General features: G+C 42.9%; 1 protein-coding gene across 1 annotated transcript; it reads left to right on the top strand.

Annotated features, from left to right (window-relative positions):
- Nucleotides 1-6,430: 6,430 nt before the first annotated feature.
- LOC102570746 (arg8-vasotocin receptor-like) lies at nucleotides 6,431-13,468 on the top strand. The gene is made up of 2 exons (XM_006274525.4): nucleotides 6,431-7,530; nucleotides 8,704-13,468. Exons 1-2 carry the CDS (start codon nucleotides 6,615-6,617, stop codon nucleotides 8,901-8,903), a joined length of 1,116 nt encoding a protein of 371 aa, XP_006274587.1. The 5' UTR covers nucleotides 6,431-6,614; the 3' UTR covers nucleotides 8,904-13,468.
- Nucleotides 13,469-15,121: the final 1,653 nt, after the last annotated feature.

Here is a 15,121-nt window from a genome sequence, read left to right as displayed (position 1 = left end):
GCACTTCGCATTTCTCCTTGTTGAATTGCATTCTGTTGTTTTCTGCCCATATGTCCAACCTGTCCAGGTCTGCTTGTAGTTGTTCCCTGCCCTCTGGTGTGTCCACTTCTCCCCACAGTTTTGTGTCATCTGCAAACTTGGACAGAGTACACTTCACTCCCTCGTCCAAGTCGTTGATGAAGACTTTGAACAGTATCAGTCCAAGGACCAAGCCCTGCAGGACCCCACTGCCCACACCCTTCCAGGTCAATACCAACCCATCCACTACAACTCTCTGGGTACGACCCTCTAGCCAATTCGCCACCCACCGGACTGTGTAGTCATCCAAGTCACAGCCTCTTAATTTGTTCACCAGTATAGTGTGGGATACAAAAAAGGAAGGCCATATCGAAGGCCTTCCTAAAGTCTAAGTAAACGACGTCAACCCTTACTCCTGCGTCCAGGTGTTTTGTAACCTGGTCATAAAAAGAGACTAGATTAGTCAGGCATGCTCTACTTGCTACGAACTCGTGCTGGTTTCCCCTCAGCATAATTTTTCCTGCCGGGCTCTTGCAAATGTGAGCCTTGATAATTTTTTCAAATACTTTGCCTAGGATGGAGGTGAGACTGACTGGCCTATAGTTGCCTGGGTCCTCCTTCCTCCCCTTCTTGAAAATGGGGACCACATTGGCCCATTTCCAGTCCTTCAGGACCTGGCCCTTGCGCCACAAGTGTTCAAATATTCCCTCCAGTGGCTGCGCAATGACGTCAGCCAGTGCCTTCAGTACCCTCGGATGGAGCTCATCTGGGCCTGCCGACTTAAACGCATCCAGTTCCTCCAAGTGCCTCTGCACCATCTCAGGGTCTACGCATGGTAGTCTGGCGCCCTGCTGCTGCCTCTCTACAACCTCAGTGAGAGACTTGTTGTGCCCTTCACTTAGGAACACTGAGGCAAAGAACTCGTTGAGAAGTTCAGCCTTGTCCCCCCTGTCTGTCACCAATTGTTTCTGCCCATTTAGCAGGGGTCCTATTCCTCCCTGGGCCTTCCTTTTACTCCCTATATATCTAAAGAACAATTTTTTGTTATCCTTAACTTGGGATGCCAAGATCTCATTCATCTTGAGCCTGGCTTATGGAGGCCTGGCTGAACTGGCCCTCCGATCGGTCAGTTGTGGCATGATCCATGGAGGAGAAATGGAGGACAACACAAATGGTGAAACAGAATTCAGGTAAGTCTCAGCCAGTAGGGTCATCGTTACCATGGACTGCGTCCCTTGGCTCTGAAATAATCCAGTCTTTAGGGCTGCAGGTCTTTCTTAAGTGCCCAGCCATCCCAAAAGTAATAAAAGGAACCAAAAGAAAATATATAGGCTTTCCTGGCCACCTTTGCCCAGTTTGGATATTTCCCAGCCTTGGATGCTTTGGTGTCCATCCTCAAAGCTTCAGCAGCATCTGCTGCCTTCCTAGGTGCGGTGAGTCTGTCCACCTCCCCATATCAACTCAGTTCCTTGAAGTCGATTCCCCTGCCAGTGTGACTAAGCCAGCATTGGCTCGATTCTACCCTTTTTCCCGAAGCTGCAGCCCAGCCTCTCAGGCTCTATGACCCAGTAAAGTAAAAGGAAAAAAAGACCCAAAAGTAAGACCTGCTTGGAGCACTGCTGGCTGTCCAGATGGCCCCTTTCCTTCAGTGTGTCTCCCGGCCAGTGCTCCCTGCCTTCCCTACTGCTACAGGTCTCATGGCAGCTCTTAAAATTAATGGAGCCCCCTGGGGCTCCTGAGTTGTAGTTCTGCTGGCTGCCCATGGCTTGGAGCTCCTTCACCGGTGCCTCAGCATTTCCGGCTCCCTGTACTCATCTGGTACCCATCAGTTGCCTTTCCTGGCCCTGGCAGCAGGTCAGAAACACCCACACTACCACAGGAGGGGCTGATCTTGATTGAGCAGCTCCTGACAAACCACAGTGGCTGCTGGTCACTTGTAGACAGTTCCAGCTGGGTCAGTAAGTTTCCCCCTGCTGCAAGCTTGGGAGAGTTTTTTCTCACTCCTTCACAATGAGGACTTGAAGGCCTACAACTTTTGGTGCACCAGAAAATCTGCCATTTACATAAAAAATGGGTAGCAGAACTGAGGATCAATGAGATCACTTTCTGAAGGAGGGGGAGCACCTCCCTCAGTCGAATGCTAGACCAAGGATCAGAACAGTAATTCCAGCAATTCTCTAGTTACCTGGGTGTAATACAGAGTGTTTAACCATTTGCTCACTACTGTTCCGGTACAGAGCTCACAGTCTTTCACAGATGTCTACTAAGTAGAAATAGCGTGCTTTGTGGACCAGATCAGAGCCCGCTGACAGAAGGTGAGCAGGACTCCAGAAAAGAGAACTGGAATTTGGATCAGGCCATACAACAGGCATGAGCTATGGGTAGGGATCTCTGGAATTGGTGCCAGAAGTGCTTGGCATGGTGGCTTCTTTAATCTTGGAGTTTCTCCCATGCAACCCCTGCCTCCGATTGGCAGAGGGGCCCTCTCACTCATCACTCATCACCCATGCCTGATGGCCAAGAGAAAACTGAAACTTTGGTTTCAGGTGCGGGCAGCAAGTGTAGGTGGTGAGCAGTGAGCAACAGGGCCCCTCCACCAAGCAGTAGTGGGGAGCACATGGAGGAAGCTCCAAGATTAAAGAAGCCATCATGCCACGCACTTTCAGTGCAAATTCCAGAGATCCCTAGCTATGGGATGTTATGCAATAGTATTATAATATTTGATGCATATTATACAGGACCCAGAGCGGGAGTTTGGTAAATAGCATTCATCATCCTTACTACTACATTTACAATTGGAGAACAGCTGAAAAGGCTTCATGCAATATTATATGCAGGGGTGGGATTTAGCTTCTGAAGAGAACAAGCAATCTAATAGAATGCAAGGTGGCATCCACATCTACTTGTACCATATCCTCTAGGTTTGGATGTCTTAGCTGAGCAGAGCAGTATGGCTCAAGGCAGCTCAACAGTCCGCCATGTTAACACTCTCTATAGATTACCTCTCCTCTGTCCAGATGGATTATCTCCCCTCCACTAGGCCATATTAAGCTGGACTCCCTTCCCTATCAACTACACTTGGGCTTCTAACCAACCTTACTCATTCCATAATGTCTGCTTCTCCCAATGGGAACGGTCTGCTTCTTCACTCCCTTCCCCAGCAGAGTTCCTTCCTGGGGCCTTCTGTTCCCTTTATTTCCCACAGAACCTTAGATTTTTCTCTTTTGGAAGGGGGACAGCACTAAAAGCAGGACCTTCTCTGCCCTCTGATGCAGTCTTGAAGGCCCATTATCCATTTTCCTCAGATATGCTAGGAAGGAACCTTTAGTATCGCTTTACAGGAAGGCATTCCATTTCTGCCTCACCCTTCCATGCCATTCCCCCTGTGGAGCCTGCGCCTCGCTCTGCCTGGCCTATCGGGGTGTTGCCCCTCCCCTCAACTCGCTTGCCACGACTTGGATGTACTCAATTACCTTCAGAGGGGTCTCCAGTGGAGATCTTTATCCTGGGTGGGGCCTCCCGATAGATGGTGTTACTCACAGTTATCGGACGCGGTGATCCACGGGGCTCCGCCTCCCCTACACCCCGTCCACACGCCAACCGCTGGGCGATGTCTTCCAGATGTTGCCAGGCCCAGTCTGATGGCCTCTGACCAGTTCCCCGGTTCCCGGTCGTCCTCCCTCCTGCTGGGAGGGGTTTCTCCTTTCTCCTCCCTTATAGATAATACTCCTCCGAACCAGGGGGAGCTGGTGGGTGCTTCCCCTGGTTCCAGGCCCCTCCTGGGGCCTCCGCTGTCTCCCCTTTCCTCCCATCCACAGGGCGCTCCCCTGCCTCCTGGGAGTCTGCTGCTTCAGGACGCAGAGAGAGTGCCTTGGCGTGCACTCTCTGACTGCCTCTCGCTTGGCTGCTTGCGAAAGGCTTCCCGCTCTTGCCTACACTGCCTGCTTGAGACCCGCAGGCGGGGTCCTCTCCGCTCCGTGCAAGAGCCTGCAGCACACCCATACTCTCTCTCCCTGGCTCCCCTCCCTTCCCTGTCCTGCCGGCGTTTTTAAATCTTCCCGCAGCGGCCGCTCCAGCCGCTGGGATTGGCTCAGCTGTTCGCCGCGCGGGGAACAGCTGTTGCCAGAGCCGGCGTAATGGCGGCTCGTGCGGCTGCAGCCGCGGATGGGGCTCTTCCTCCCGCTGCCCCTCTGCTGGTACGTATGCCCTTCTGGGGGCTTGCTCTCGGGGTCTGGGGTCTGTGGGTCCCCTCTTCTCTCCCTCACTCGCCTGTGGGGGTGCTTCGCCGCCACACCCCCACTCTCAAGATGGATTAAAAGAAGGCAGGGGGGAATTTAAACAAGTAGGTAAGGATTCAGATTTATTACATATGTTCATTATTACAAGAAAGGGTCAGGATTCAAATGACTCCGCATTTTGGCACATACACCTCTGTTTGTAACTTGATTATAATGGTAGCTGTTTTAGATTTAAACAATTGCAGCACTATCTAATGCAGTTTGATTTATAATTCTCCATGGCTGTAATAGGTGAAAAAGTTCAAGTTGATAGTTCTGTTGGCTATCTGTCCATTCTCATAGTAGCATCCTTGCTTTAGAAGTCCATGGAGGTTCCCATCTGAGGAGCGAGAGGGGGCAAGAACTAGGGTAGTCAGACTGCTAGTCAAGCCTCTGTAGCCTATTTCAGTATCTTGTTTGTCGTCCATTTAAATTTTAACCACACTGTCCCAGGCTGGTGAAGCTTGAAAACTTTTCATGTAAGAAAAACTCTAGTAGGTTGCCAGGATTTCGTAACATCTGTCTCTGTAGTTCACTAGCTCTCACCAGTGGTTGATATTCTCTTCTGTCACTAAGCATCAAAAATTCTCCTTTGTATATATTGATGATAGTCCATTGGTCTGGAATGTAGCCCCGTTTTTCTACTCTGAACACCTTCAAACAGATGTATTTGCTTAAGCACTTCTCCAGCTGGAAATAATATTAAAAGCACTACTGGTAACCAGATCACTGTTAGGATAGGCTCCAGCTGGCCCCCTCTTGGCTCCAAAACATTTAAAATGTATTTAATGCATTTAAAATGTAATTTTTGCCATTATGGCTCCGTAAACTGGCGGTGGGCATGGCAGGAGCTTTGGAACAGGGCAGAAAATAAAGACTGAACAAGTACTTTGAAGATAATCTTTGAGGGAAAAGGACAAAACAAAGCAGAAGGACCTGAGAGGCTGTTTGCTCCAGCATTATTACTGATGAGTGTGCAGTCTCCACCATACTAGCATACAGCTAATGATGAAGCCACTGGCAATGTTTGGTGGCCTCTGACCCAAACTGTGGGCATGTCTACACAAGATGCTATGTTATGCTACTTTCAAAAGGAAGTACTAAATGACAGCACAGTAACAGAGGCGCCATATGGCTACGTGTAGATGTGCCCACAGTGAAGTAAACTGTACAGATTTATTATACTTACTTCACACCTATACAGCTACAAATAACTTGCACAATATATTCTGGCACGGGCAAGGAAAACAGGCACATATTTACCACCAGTAAGAATATACGGGTACACAGTATATTCTACTATGTACATAATATAAATGTACATAGTAACAACTTCTGAGGACACATACATTTTAGCATGTTTTTCTGCACTGTTTGTTTGTTCTGCACTTTAATTAAACTCTCTTTTACCAGGTTTTCTCAGGGCAGGGTTTTATTTCACAAAGTCGTGGCAAAAGAGGATATGTGGTCTATGGCAGTAAAGGTGGAGCCTGCTTTTCAGTGAGACCTGTTCTCAGCTGGATTTCCTGTTGAATTTTCATTTTGTTTCCATTAAAATGTCATCTGGCTAACAGTCCCAATAAATATAATTTATTTCACATGTGTTATACTACCCTTTTGCTGAGAAAAAGATCCCGATCTTGGCCACTACTTGCAAAAAAGTATTATTTTTTAAATTCCTTCTTTGCTGGATCACATGACTTTGATCTCAAAACAGAAAAAGTAATGGAAAAAATGTTTCTTTTCCTCTGCTGCATTTAGGATGTGGTGTTTTTCCCGAGAGTCCAAGAGAATGATTGTTACCATGCATCCTGAGAAGCCTAACTTTTCCATTACATATAAACATTCCTAGTTATAAAATTAAACAGTTATGGCTTTCATAAAATTCATATTTGGAAAAGATTTCACAAGTAAAACTATGTAAGTATGATTTTGGCCATTGTTATTTATAATTTAGGGTTTTCACTGGAATAAGTGATGTGATTATTTCAAGCCTCTGAGCTTCTCTCATCTTATTTATACATTTATCTCATTCATATTCCTTACTTTCCTATTGGCTAAAACAGCTATAGCCAATCAGATGATACTGAAGTTACATAAGGCTCTATCTGAAGACTATATAAAGCCTTTTTACACTGTAGCAAGGGGGAGAATTCTATCAAGATGCAGGTCCACTGCACAAGGTTCATTCATGCATGAAGAGATTTGTTTCAAGACACACAGAAAACTGAACCAGTGCTGATATATTTACTAGCCAGTCCTTCCCAGCAGTCAACCTGAGTTGCCAGTAGCAGCTACTGAAAGTAGCTTTTGTGCACTATGAAGAATTTTTCGTTTTCTATGCAAGATAATACATATCAGACTGAAAGTCCTTTTCCTCGCCGATTCCTGAGCATGACAAATAAGTCAGATCCAGTTGGAAGACCAGAAAGAGACGAGCAATTAGCTCAGGTAGAGATTGCGGTGTTGGGAGTAATATTTATAACAGCATCTGTGGGCAATTTTATTCTCATTTTGGTACTGTGGAGAAGAAGAAAGAAGTTGTCTAGGATGTATGTTTTCATGCTTCACCTGAGCATAGCGGATTTAGTGGTAGCATTTTTTCAAGTCCTTCCCCAATTAATTTGGGATATCACAGATGTTTTCATAGGGCCAGATGTCTTGTGCAGAACTATCAAATATTTGCAGCTTGTGGGCATGTTTGCTTCCACTTATATGATAGTGGTCATGACAGTGGACAGATACCAAGCAGTATGCTACCCTATGGTCACTTTCCAAAAGAAAAGAGCTCTTTGGAATGCTCCCATTTGCACCAGCTGGTCTGTATCACTGCTCTTTAGCCTTCCACAGGTATTTATCTTTTCTAAGACTGAAATATCTCCAGGCATATTTGAATGTTGGGGCGAATTCATCCAACCCTGGGGCTCAAGGGCATATGTAACTTGGATTTTTGTGGCTATTTTCTTCATTCCCACAGCTATCCTTATCATATGTCAGGTTAAAATCTGCAAAATAATCCATAAGAATATACATGTGAAAAAACAGAATGAGTTTGAAATAACAAATCAGAAGCAAACCCTGTCATCTCGAACCAGCAGTATTAACTGTATTTCAAAGGCTATGATCAAGACTGTAAAAATAACAGTGGTGACAGTGGTTGCATATGTTCTGTGTTGGGCACCTTTCTTCATTGCACAGTTGTGGTCAGTGTGGTTCCCAAGTGGTGTTACTGAAGGTAAGATATCCCTTTACGTCCTAAATAACTTCATAGCAGACTATCACATTGCCACATTTCTTTTTTTTTTTTTTTACATAGAAACTTTATCTAGATATAGAATTTATGGACAGTCATTTGATTGTGACTAAAATTGATTTAATTGTATTTTGCATACGGTATGATGTACAGTGGCTGAAGGCTTTTTACAATGCATTTTTTTTATGGTTTTGTATATGTGTATGTGTGTGCATATGCATACACATAAGCATGCTTTTGATCATTTTTTCTCTGCAGGTTAGAATTAGTAACCAAGATGAACTAGTATTGATTAGTAAACAGCATAGTAAAAAAGGGTTATAACTTTCATCTGCACAAGGAAGGGATCAAGTTATACATTCAGAAATATTTTTGTATCTTAAAGAAATTGAATCTATCTTTTAAAAATAACTAGTGTTCAAATAAAGGAGTAGATTTCTGGTTTAGTATTTATAACAATGATACTAAAAGGAAAAATGTATTCTGAATGTTGAAATATTCGCTATGAACTATGGAATGATTAAAAATTGTGTAACCATGGATATGTATAATACCAATACCAAAATGTCAAAGGATAAAATGCTGTGAGCCACAATAATCTCACTGATGTTATACTGCAACTCCCTTGTGAAAAGCAGACCATTATATGACTTATAAATTTCAGATCTCTAGAGATCAAAGATATACATTAAACAAAATTAGACAATAACATTGGCTGCTGAAAAGATTTCACATGATGGGCTTTATTAAAAAAAAATCTTGTTGTGCCTCTCAAACTTATAGGACTTACATAGACCAGGTTAATAAGGAACTATGTTAACATTTGAAATGAGATATATCAAGGCAAAGAAGTAACACCCATATTAAAATACTTCTAATGTATCTGTCACATGTACAATGACACATAAATAGTGTTACATATACAGTGACAATGCACTGTATTCCATAGACAACTAAAGAAGTGCAATACCTTTTCTAAAAACTAAGTAAACTGAAACCTTCTAATGCTATTCTAGCCTTTTCATTATAACAGGATGAAATGATCACACAACATTAAACATATATTAATGTAAAGAAGAGATATATCATGGAACATAAATTACTTTTTCTAATGCCTTTCTTCACTGTTCTCTCTTCCTTATGATATTTTTTTAGGTCCGGTATTTACCATTATCATGCTCCTTGGGAATTTAAATAGCTGTGCCAATCCATGGATTTACATGTATTTTTGTGGCCACATTCCATATTGTGCAAATAAGCAGCTGGAAAACATCTCAGCTCAAGAAGAATCTGTGATCACAGGAATCATTAATCTGGGAGACAAGGAGCCTGAAGAAAACATTACTTCTGCATAAATAGCCACTGCTTTTTGTCTTCCTGGTACATTTGCTGCATTCAAATCTTTTGTCAAAATCTTATCACTGTACTTTGTCTTCTGGGTAATAGAATAAGCTGAAAAATTGTAAATGTCCTTCACTATACAGATATATTTTCTTAAATGCTGTAACATACTTACCCCTACAAAAAGTTCCAGTTTTGTGGAAGTCAGACTGAACAGTTATATTGAAGTGAATACACATAACTGTCAATAATATGTAGACATCTTTATATGATTCATTTATTTTTCTCACATGAATTGCTTTCCATTCTCTAGGCTCTAGGCTGCTAGCTAGTACATTTTTACAGTCGTGATATCATTTGAAAGAAATCATATAATTAGGTTTGAAGGTGAGGGACTTAAAATGAAGCATGACTAGTTTAGAATTCTAATGACATTAGGGAAATATTTGACAAATCTTGAGGAGCAAACAAAATTAGTGAAATTTTTTGCCAGCTGTGACTTATACCAAGTCTAATTAAACACTTTGCAACATGTAGAGATTCTGAGCAGTTTCATATCATGCTTTCTCAGTGCAATGCTCTTGCCACATTGGACACTTATTCATATATCATCTTAGGTCACAAGAGCTCATTATGGTCATGTTCCAGTATAAAAAGAGTTGTTATACCTATTTCCATAGATTGGATCCATTCATGAAGAGCACAAACACATGTTTACTACAACTGTACTCTGGCCATATTGCATAAATTACACAATATGTGAATTTTAGCCACATGGAAATTTTACATCATTTTTTGGCAGAATACATTCATACTTGTATGGCCATTTAGCACTCATCTGCCTTTACTGAAAATGTATCCTGGATGAGGAGCTTGATAAAGCATTCCTAAACCATTTAGCACTCTGTGGGTCCTGCAGTTTAAGCTTCTTGTACTTGCATGATAGAAATAAGACTGCAGTATCTTTGCCTGTAACTGCTGATTGTTTGCTGCTATACTTATACTAATAGGTATTCTTTCTCCTTTGGCTGTTACCAGTCTATTCAAAAGAACATAGAATGACTTATTAGTGGATCTGTCACAGAACAAGATGGAAGTACACTGGCAGAGACCCTTTGGGGATGAATATTTGCACATCATTGGTCTGGATTAGGTTGAGCCCTAGTCAGTGTTACCAATTCTTTATTTTTATAAATTTTGACATTCTCAAATTCTTTAAAAAGGTTGAAAAAGTAGACTTTACTTTTGCTTTTCTACTATAATAGGATGTACTGGAAGAAATACTATTATGATATACACATATTTTAAAAGCTACTAGGTATTTTAAGAGCCAAAAGTACTAGTATTACATTTTGCCTGAATTCTGAGAAGTGCTTATTTACACTGAGTGGGTTTTTATTTTGTGTTAATATTAGCTAGTGTGATTACATTTTCCATTATTGACTAGTCTCCAGTAACTATAATGACTTATTGCTTACCATTAGCAGAGCTTATATTTTGGGGATGCTGATCCAGGATTAATCATCTCTGATGAAGGGATGTCTTCTGTTTGGGGAAAAATAGCTTGAACCATGGACAGCTGTGGAGAATGTGATTGGGGAACTGAAAAGAGTAGCTAGAGTCAAAATTCATCACATTACAGGCTAGTAACAAATAAACAGATGGATACAAAAACAGATAGCAGATATGAAAAGTGTTTAATAGTTCCAAATTCCTGCCCATTTTTAGTTTGAAACTCAAATTCGGTTATTAAACCAAAATATGACAGATTTTGCATTATTATTTAGGAATTAAAATGGTTATATATGATTGATTTCTAGGTTAGCATTAGGTAGCATTGAATTCCATGACTGAAGAGATTTTGGCCCACATATTTAAGATATTTATTCATTTACTCATGCCTGTGAAAGCAAATTTGGTGTTTTGAAAGTCTAGCCTGGTATTCTTTTTTTATTCCTGAATTCACCAATTTTAATGTAAACAATATTATGTACACCTTGCAAGATAGCTTAGAAGTGAATTACTTGCCAGATAGTAAAGGGACAGTGTTTTTATGTGTCCCTCAGTGAGTTAATAGATATTTAACTTGAAATGATTTAATGCTTAGTGGCTCCAGATTTTGACTTATCCAAGAAAAAAATCTGCACTTCATCACAGAGAAGTACAAGCTTTCTGGCAAGCAAAGTCATAAAATGGACATACTCATATTCATGCATCCAGTCCATATTCTAGTTTGGTGAAGGTGATTCATGATCTTGATCGTCAGATGAGAAAACTGATGTAGCCTCAGCTTCTGAGCTGGCATGTGTTCAGCAACAACAACAAAGAAAATGAACTATCTGTTCATAAAAAAGTATGCTAGCAAACAAAAGCACAAGTATCCTGTTTTTCTTTTAAATAAAGGCATGACTGCAGTTGTGACGCATTTGCTGCAGAAGAGGACATGGAAAGCTCCACTGTGGTATTTTGGCTCTTATTTTTTCTATTTGCATAGACAGTAGTTTAACTGAATAATTTCAGGCAAAAAAAACCCTATCGCATTTACTCAAATAGAAGATGACTCCAATTATAAGATGCCCGCCCCTCAATAATTAGATTCTATACTTGGAAGATTATAACAGATTTATATTTTTTTCATATATGGAATCTAATTATTGAAGGTTTCCCTTGAATTTATCCCTTTCCCATTGCTACAGCAGAGAAAATAAATATGGGGAAGTCTTCATATATACTATTATATGATTTAATACAAGTATGAAAGATTTATTTAAATATGTTGAGTGACTATAAAAAAAATCACAATATGATAGAATAGTGTTATTTTTCCCTCCTTTCTTTGAGTTTGTGTTTTTAGCATTATATACTTCTGTACTGTTGTTACTTAAATGTTGAGTTATTGATATTGAGGACTGGAAAGTCAGAATTTAAACACCTCTGAGAAACACATTCCTGCTCTTGACACTGACTGAAGGTAACCTGAAATATCTGGGAGATTTAATGATAAAGATGTCATTCTTAATACATAGGCTCGAAGATTTATCTAGATGTTTCATACTGTGACTGGAATAAAACTGTGAAGCTGACTTCAGTTGGATATTCAGAGGCACAAACCCAGGGGTGGATCCAAAGGGAGTGCAGTGGTACAGGTGCCTTTTGGACTGGAGCACATCACAGGAGCCTCTGGGGACTTCTTTAAAGTCCCCAAAACAGGTGAGAATCCCCCCTGCCTTTCCCTCAGTGTTCAGAGGCACATCCCCTCTTCTCCCCTTCCCCTACATCCCCTGCCTGCTGCTGCTTTCCCCTCTGTCCTGGGGGTGGTGGAAGCTTCAGAGCCACTCCTGCTCTTTCCAGCTGGGCTGTGTGGGGACTGGGCTTAGCTAGGGCATTGACAGTGGCAGCAGCAGCAGTCTCCTGGGGGGACTGAGCAGTATGAGGGAACCCAGTCTCTGCCCATTGCTGCTGCTACTGTTGTTCCAGCCGAACCTAGGCCCTGTGCAGCCTGGCTGTAGTGGACAAGAGTAGCTCTGAAGCTTTCTCCACCCCCAAGCAGGGAAAGCAGCAACAGTGGGAGGGGGAAGAGAGGGGTGAGAATGTGCCTCTGAGCACAGAGGGAAAGAGAGGGGGGAATTTTCACCGGCTTTGGGAACTTTAAAATGTCCCTGGACACCCCTGCAGCGTGGTCTGCCCACAACAGTAGGAGGAGGAGGAGGCTGGGAGAGGGGGAACGTAGCCACCTCCCCAGCCTCCTTTGCCAAATCCTGAATCTGCCCCTACGGGGAACACCGGAGGGGCACCCTGCTGTTGCTGTCCCCTGCTGAGCCCAGCTCTGGAGCTCTCCTGTTTGCCCAGATCAGCCAGGGACAGCATCAGTAGTGGGCAGGGGAAGGGATCAATGGAAGTGGAAGATATGTGTTGCTGAGCACAGAGGGGAAGGAAGGGGATACTAAGAACGGGGCAATATGATTCTTACCTGTTTTGAGGACTTGTGAAAAAGTTCCTGTCTGCTGCTCCCACAGCATGGTCCAAAGAGGTGGTATATCCCTGCCACTGCACCCCTTGTGGATTTGCTGTGTGCATGCATGTGCATGTGTGTGTGCGTGCTTGCATGCATGTGTATCTTTTAAAAGCATAATACTTGGTTTGGGTAAATGATGTTTGGTGCCCCTTGTAGCTGAAAATCCAGCACCAAAACACAGTGCAAAAAAAATTGCTATCCACTCATGACACCCCAATATCATTCCCACTGACATCACCCATGTTTAAAGTTGCCTCTTGCAAATGTAAATAGTTACAACACTTGCTGTATCACTTGAAAATGCATATCTTTTACATGCTTTATTGTCTTTGAGGACACTACTTCTCCAGAGAATTTCTGCTTGGACTGTTTTAAACCATTGTTTTCAAATATCTAAATGCATAACAAATACACAAATCAGATAAACAGGAAAGAATCAGAACCATTGTTACAGGCCAAAAGGATAATGGTGTTTTCATTTGCTTTGCCAGTTTTCATGTTTTCTGTGTAAGTGACTGGCATATTCACAGGTACTCTTCATAATAAACAAATACACTTAAGGAAGCACATGCTGTGTAGAAAACAATCAGCTACCAAGCAATGTCTCTCAAGGGTTTATGCTACAGCAGAACATGCTGTAACAGACAGCCAAAAATGATGAGTTTGAGGATCATTGAACAAAGTTAATTTCCCCCTAACTGTATTAACACAATTACAGAAAGACTTGTGCTGAATGACTTCTTCTAGCCAGCTGTGAACATGTGTAGACTGTTTAATAGCCATCCAATTCTTCCCTGTCTGGGGACAGCTCAGATCCAAAACCTTTAAAGGGCTTTATTTTTGTTTGTTGTTTAATTGTTTTAGGTGTTACTGTTACTAAGGGTCAGAATAGGTTTTGTGAATTCCCCCTAAAATTAAATGTGTATACTGTTAATGGGGAGCAAGAGGGAAGGGTGCTACAAAATTGGTTTTCTGCCACTTTTTTGGCACTTCCACTTCAGTCCTGGAACCAAAGACAGGACAGTTCAGGCCTCAATACAAAGAAGCCTCAGGTCTTCTCTAAAAGTTGCATCCAGCTGCAGCCTTCACCAAGTGGATTGTAGTAGTATAGCAGCACTCTAGGCGCGTGACCTCTAAGATCCTTGTTACATGGTAAATTTAGGTGGCTTCTGGAGCTCTTAACCTCTGAACAGGCTGCCTGTTAACACCTTTTAAGTGGCCTACAACACTCGTTATTTGGCTTAAAGTTATGCCACTCCAGGGCAGGGTTATCTCCAATCTGCCTCAATCTGTTCGTGTTCCGTTACTGTGTGGCCACAGTTCCAAAAGCTATTCCACTCAAGTCCTGGTCTCCAGTATCCCAGAATGCAGTGCTCCTCCTGACTCAGGGTGAGTCAGTACAACAGGGCTGGGCACAGCATCTTGCCCCTTGGGCAGAGAGATCATTGCAGCCCCAGAGCACCCGGCAGGCATAGTGCCTCCCACTGCTGCCCAGACTGGCTTTGCTCCCACTGGCAGTGACATGGGGGTAGGCGTAACTTGAGCTCCAGAGAAAAAGGATCAGGCAACCCAGAGCTTAAAGTGAGACAGCTCCAGGGCTGCAGCCCTGGAGCTCTGTGGTCTCACTACAACTGACACAGTGGCTCTGTGCTGAAAGCAGGGCTGTCAGGGCTTAAGCCCGATAGCCCCGGTCTCAGTGCAGAGCCACTGGTTTTAGTGAGACTGCAGAGCCCCAGGGAAGCTGCTTCCTCCGGTCTCTGGTTTCACTGCAACTGACATGGCGCTGGGCCCACTCTCTGCCTTGGCAGGAGCAGCGACCTGGTCCTGCTCCTAGTCCTGCCCCTGCTTATCCAACTTCTAGTGACAAGTCACAGTTGTGGAGGTGAAGGACAGTCAGAGCAAGTTTTTTACCTTACCATGCAACTGCTCCACTAAGCTGATTAACATCTGTTTGGCTTACAGCGTAAAATCTAGCAGGGCCATAAGGTGGAGGTCAGGAGGAAGGAGTAATACACTGTCAGCCCTTACATTAGGGTGAGTCTCATACAGCAGGTTAAATGGGCTTTCCAACTGCTTTGTAGCATGGAAATATGGTGATTTAAATGAAGAGGCAGGAAGTGTTCCATTATTCCCTACTGTCCTGTAATGGAAGTACCTAAGGCCCCTTTAAGCACCATTGTGTTAGGTGTTGTATAAAGACCTATCTAGACATGGGGA

The sequence above is a fragment of the Alligator mississippiensis genome, chromosome 4 (assembly GCF_030867095.1).
Source record: "Alligator mississippiensis isolate rAllMis1 chromosome 4, rAllMis1, whole genome shotgun sequence".
Lineage (NCBI taxonomy): Eukaryota > Metazoa > Chordata > Crocodylia > Alligatoridae > Alligator > Alligator mississippiensis.
The sequence above is the reverse complement of the archived record's forward strand: the minus strand, read 5'-3'. Positions and strand labels throughout refer to the sequence as shown.

Excerpts from the sequence above, each read along its gene's own strand:
- LOC102570746 (XM_006274525.4), top strand. The coding sequence starts at position 6,615 with ATGAAGAATTTTTCGTTTTCTATGCAAGATAATACATATCAGACTGAA. Across the intron at positions 7,531-8,703 it reads CCCAAGTGGTGTTACTGAAG|GTCCGGTATTTACCATTATC; the intron begins GTAAGATATCCC and ends ATATTTTTTTAG.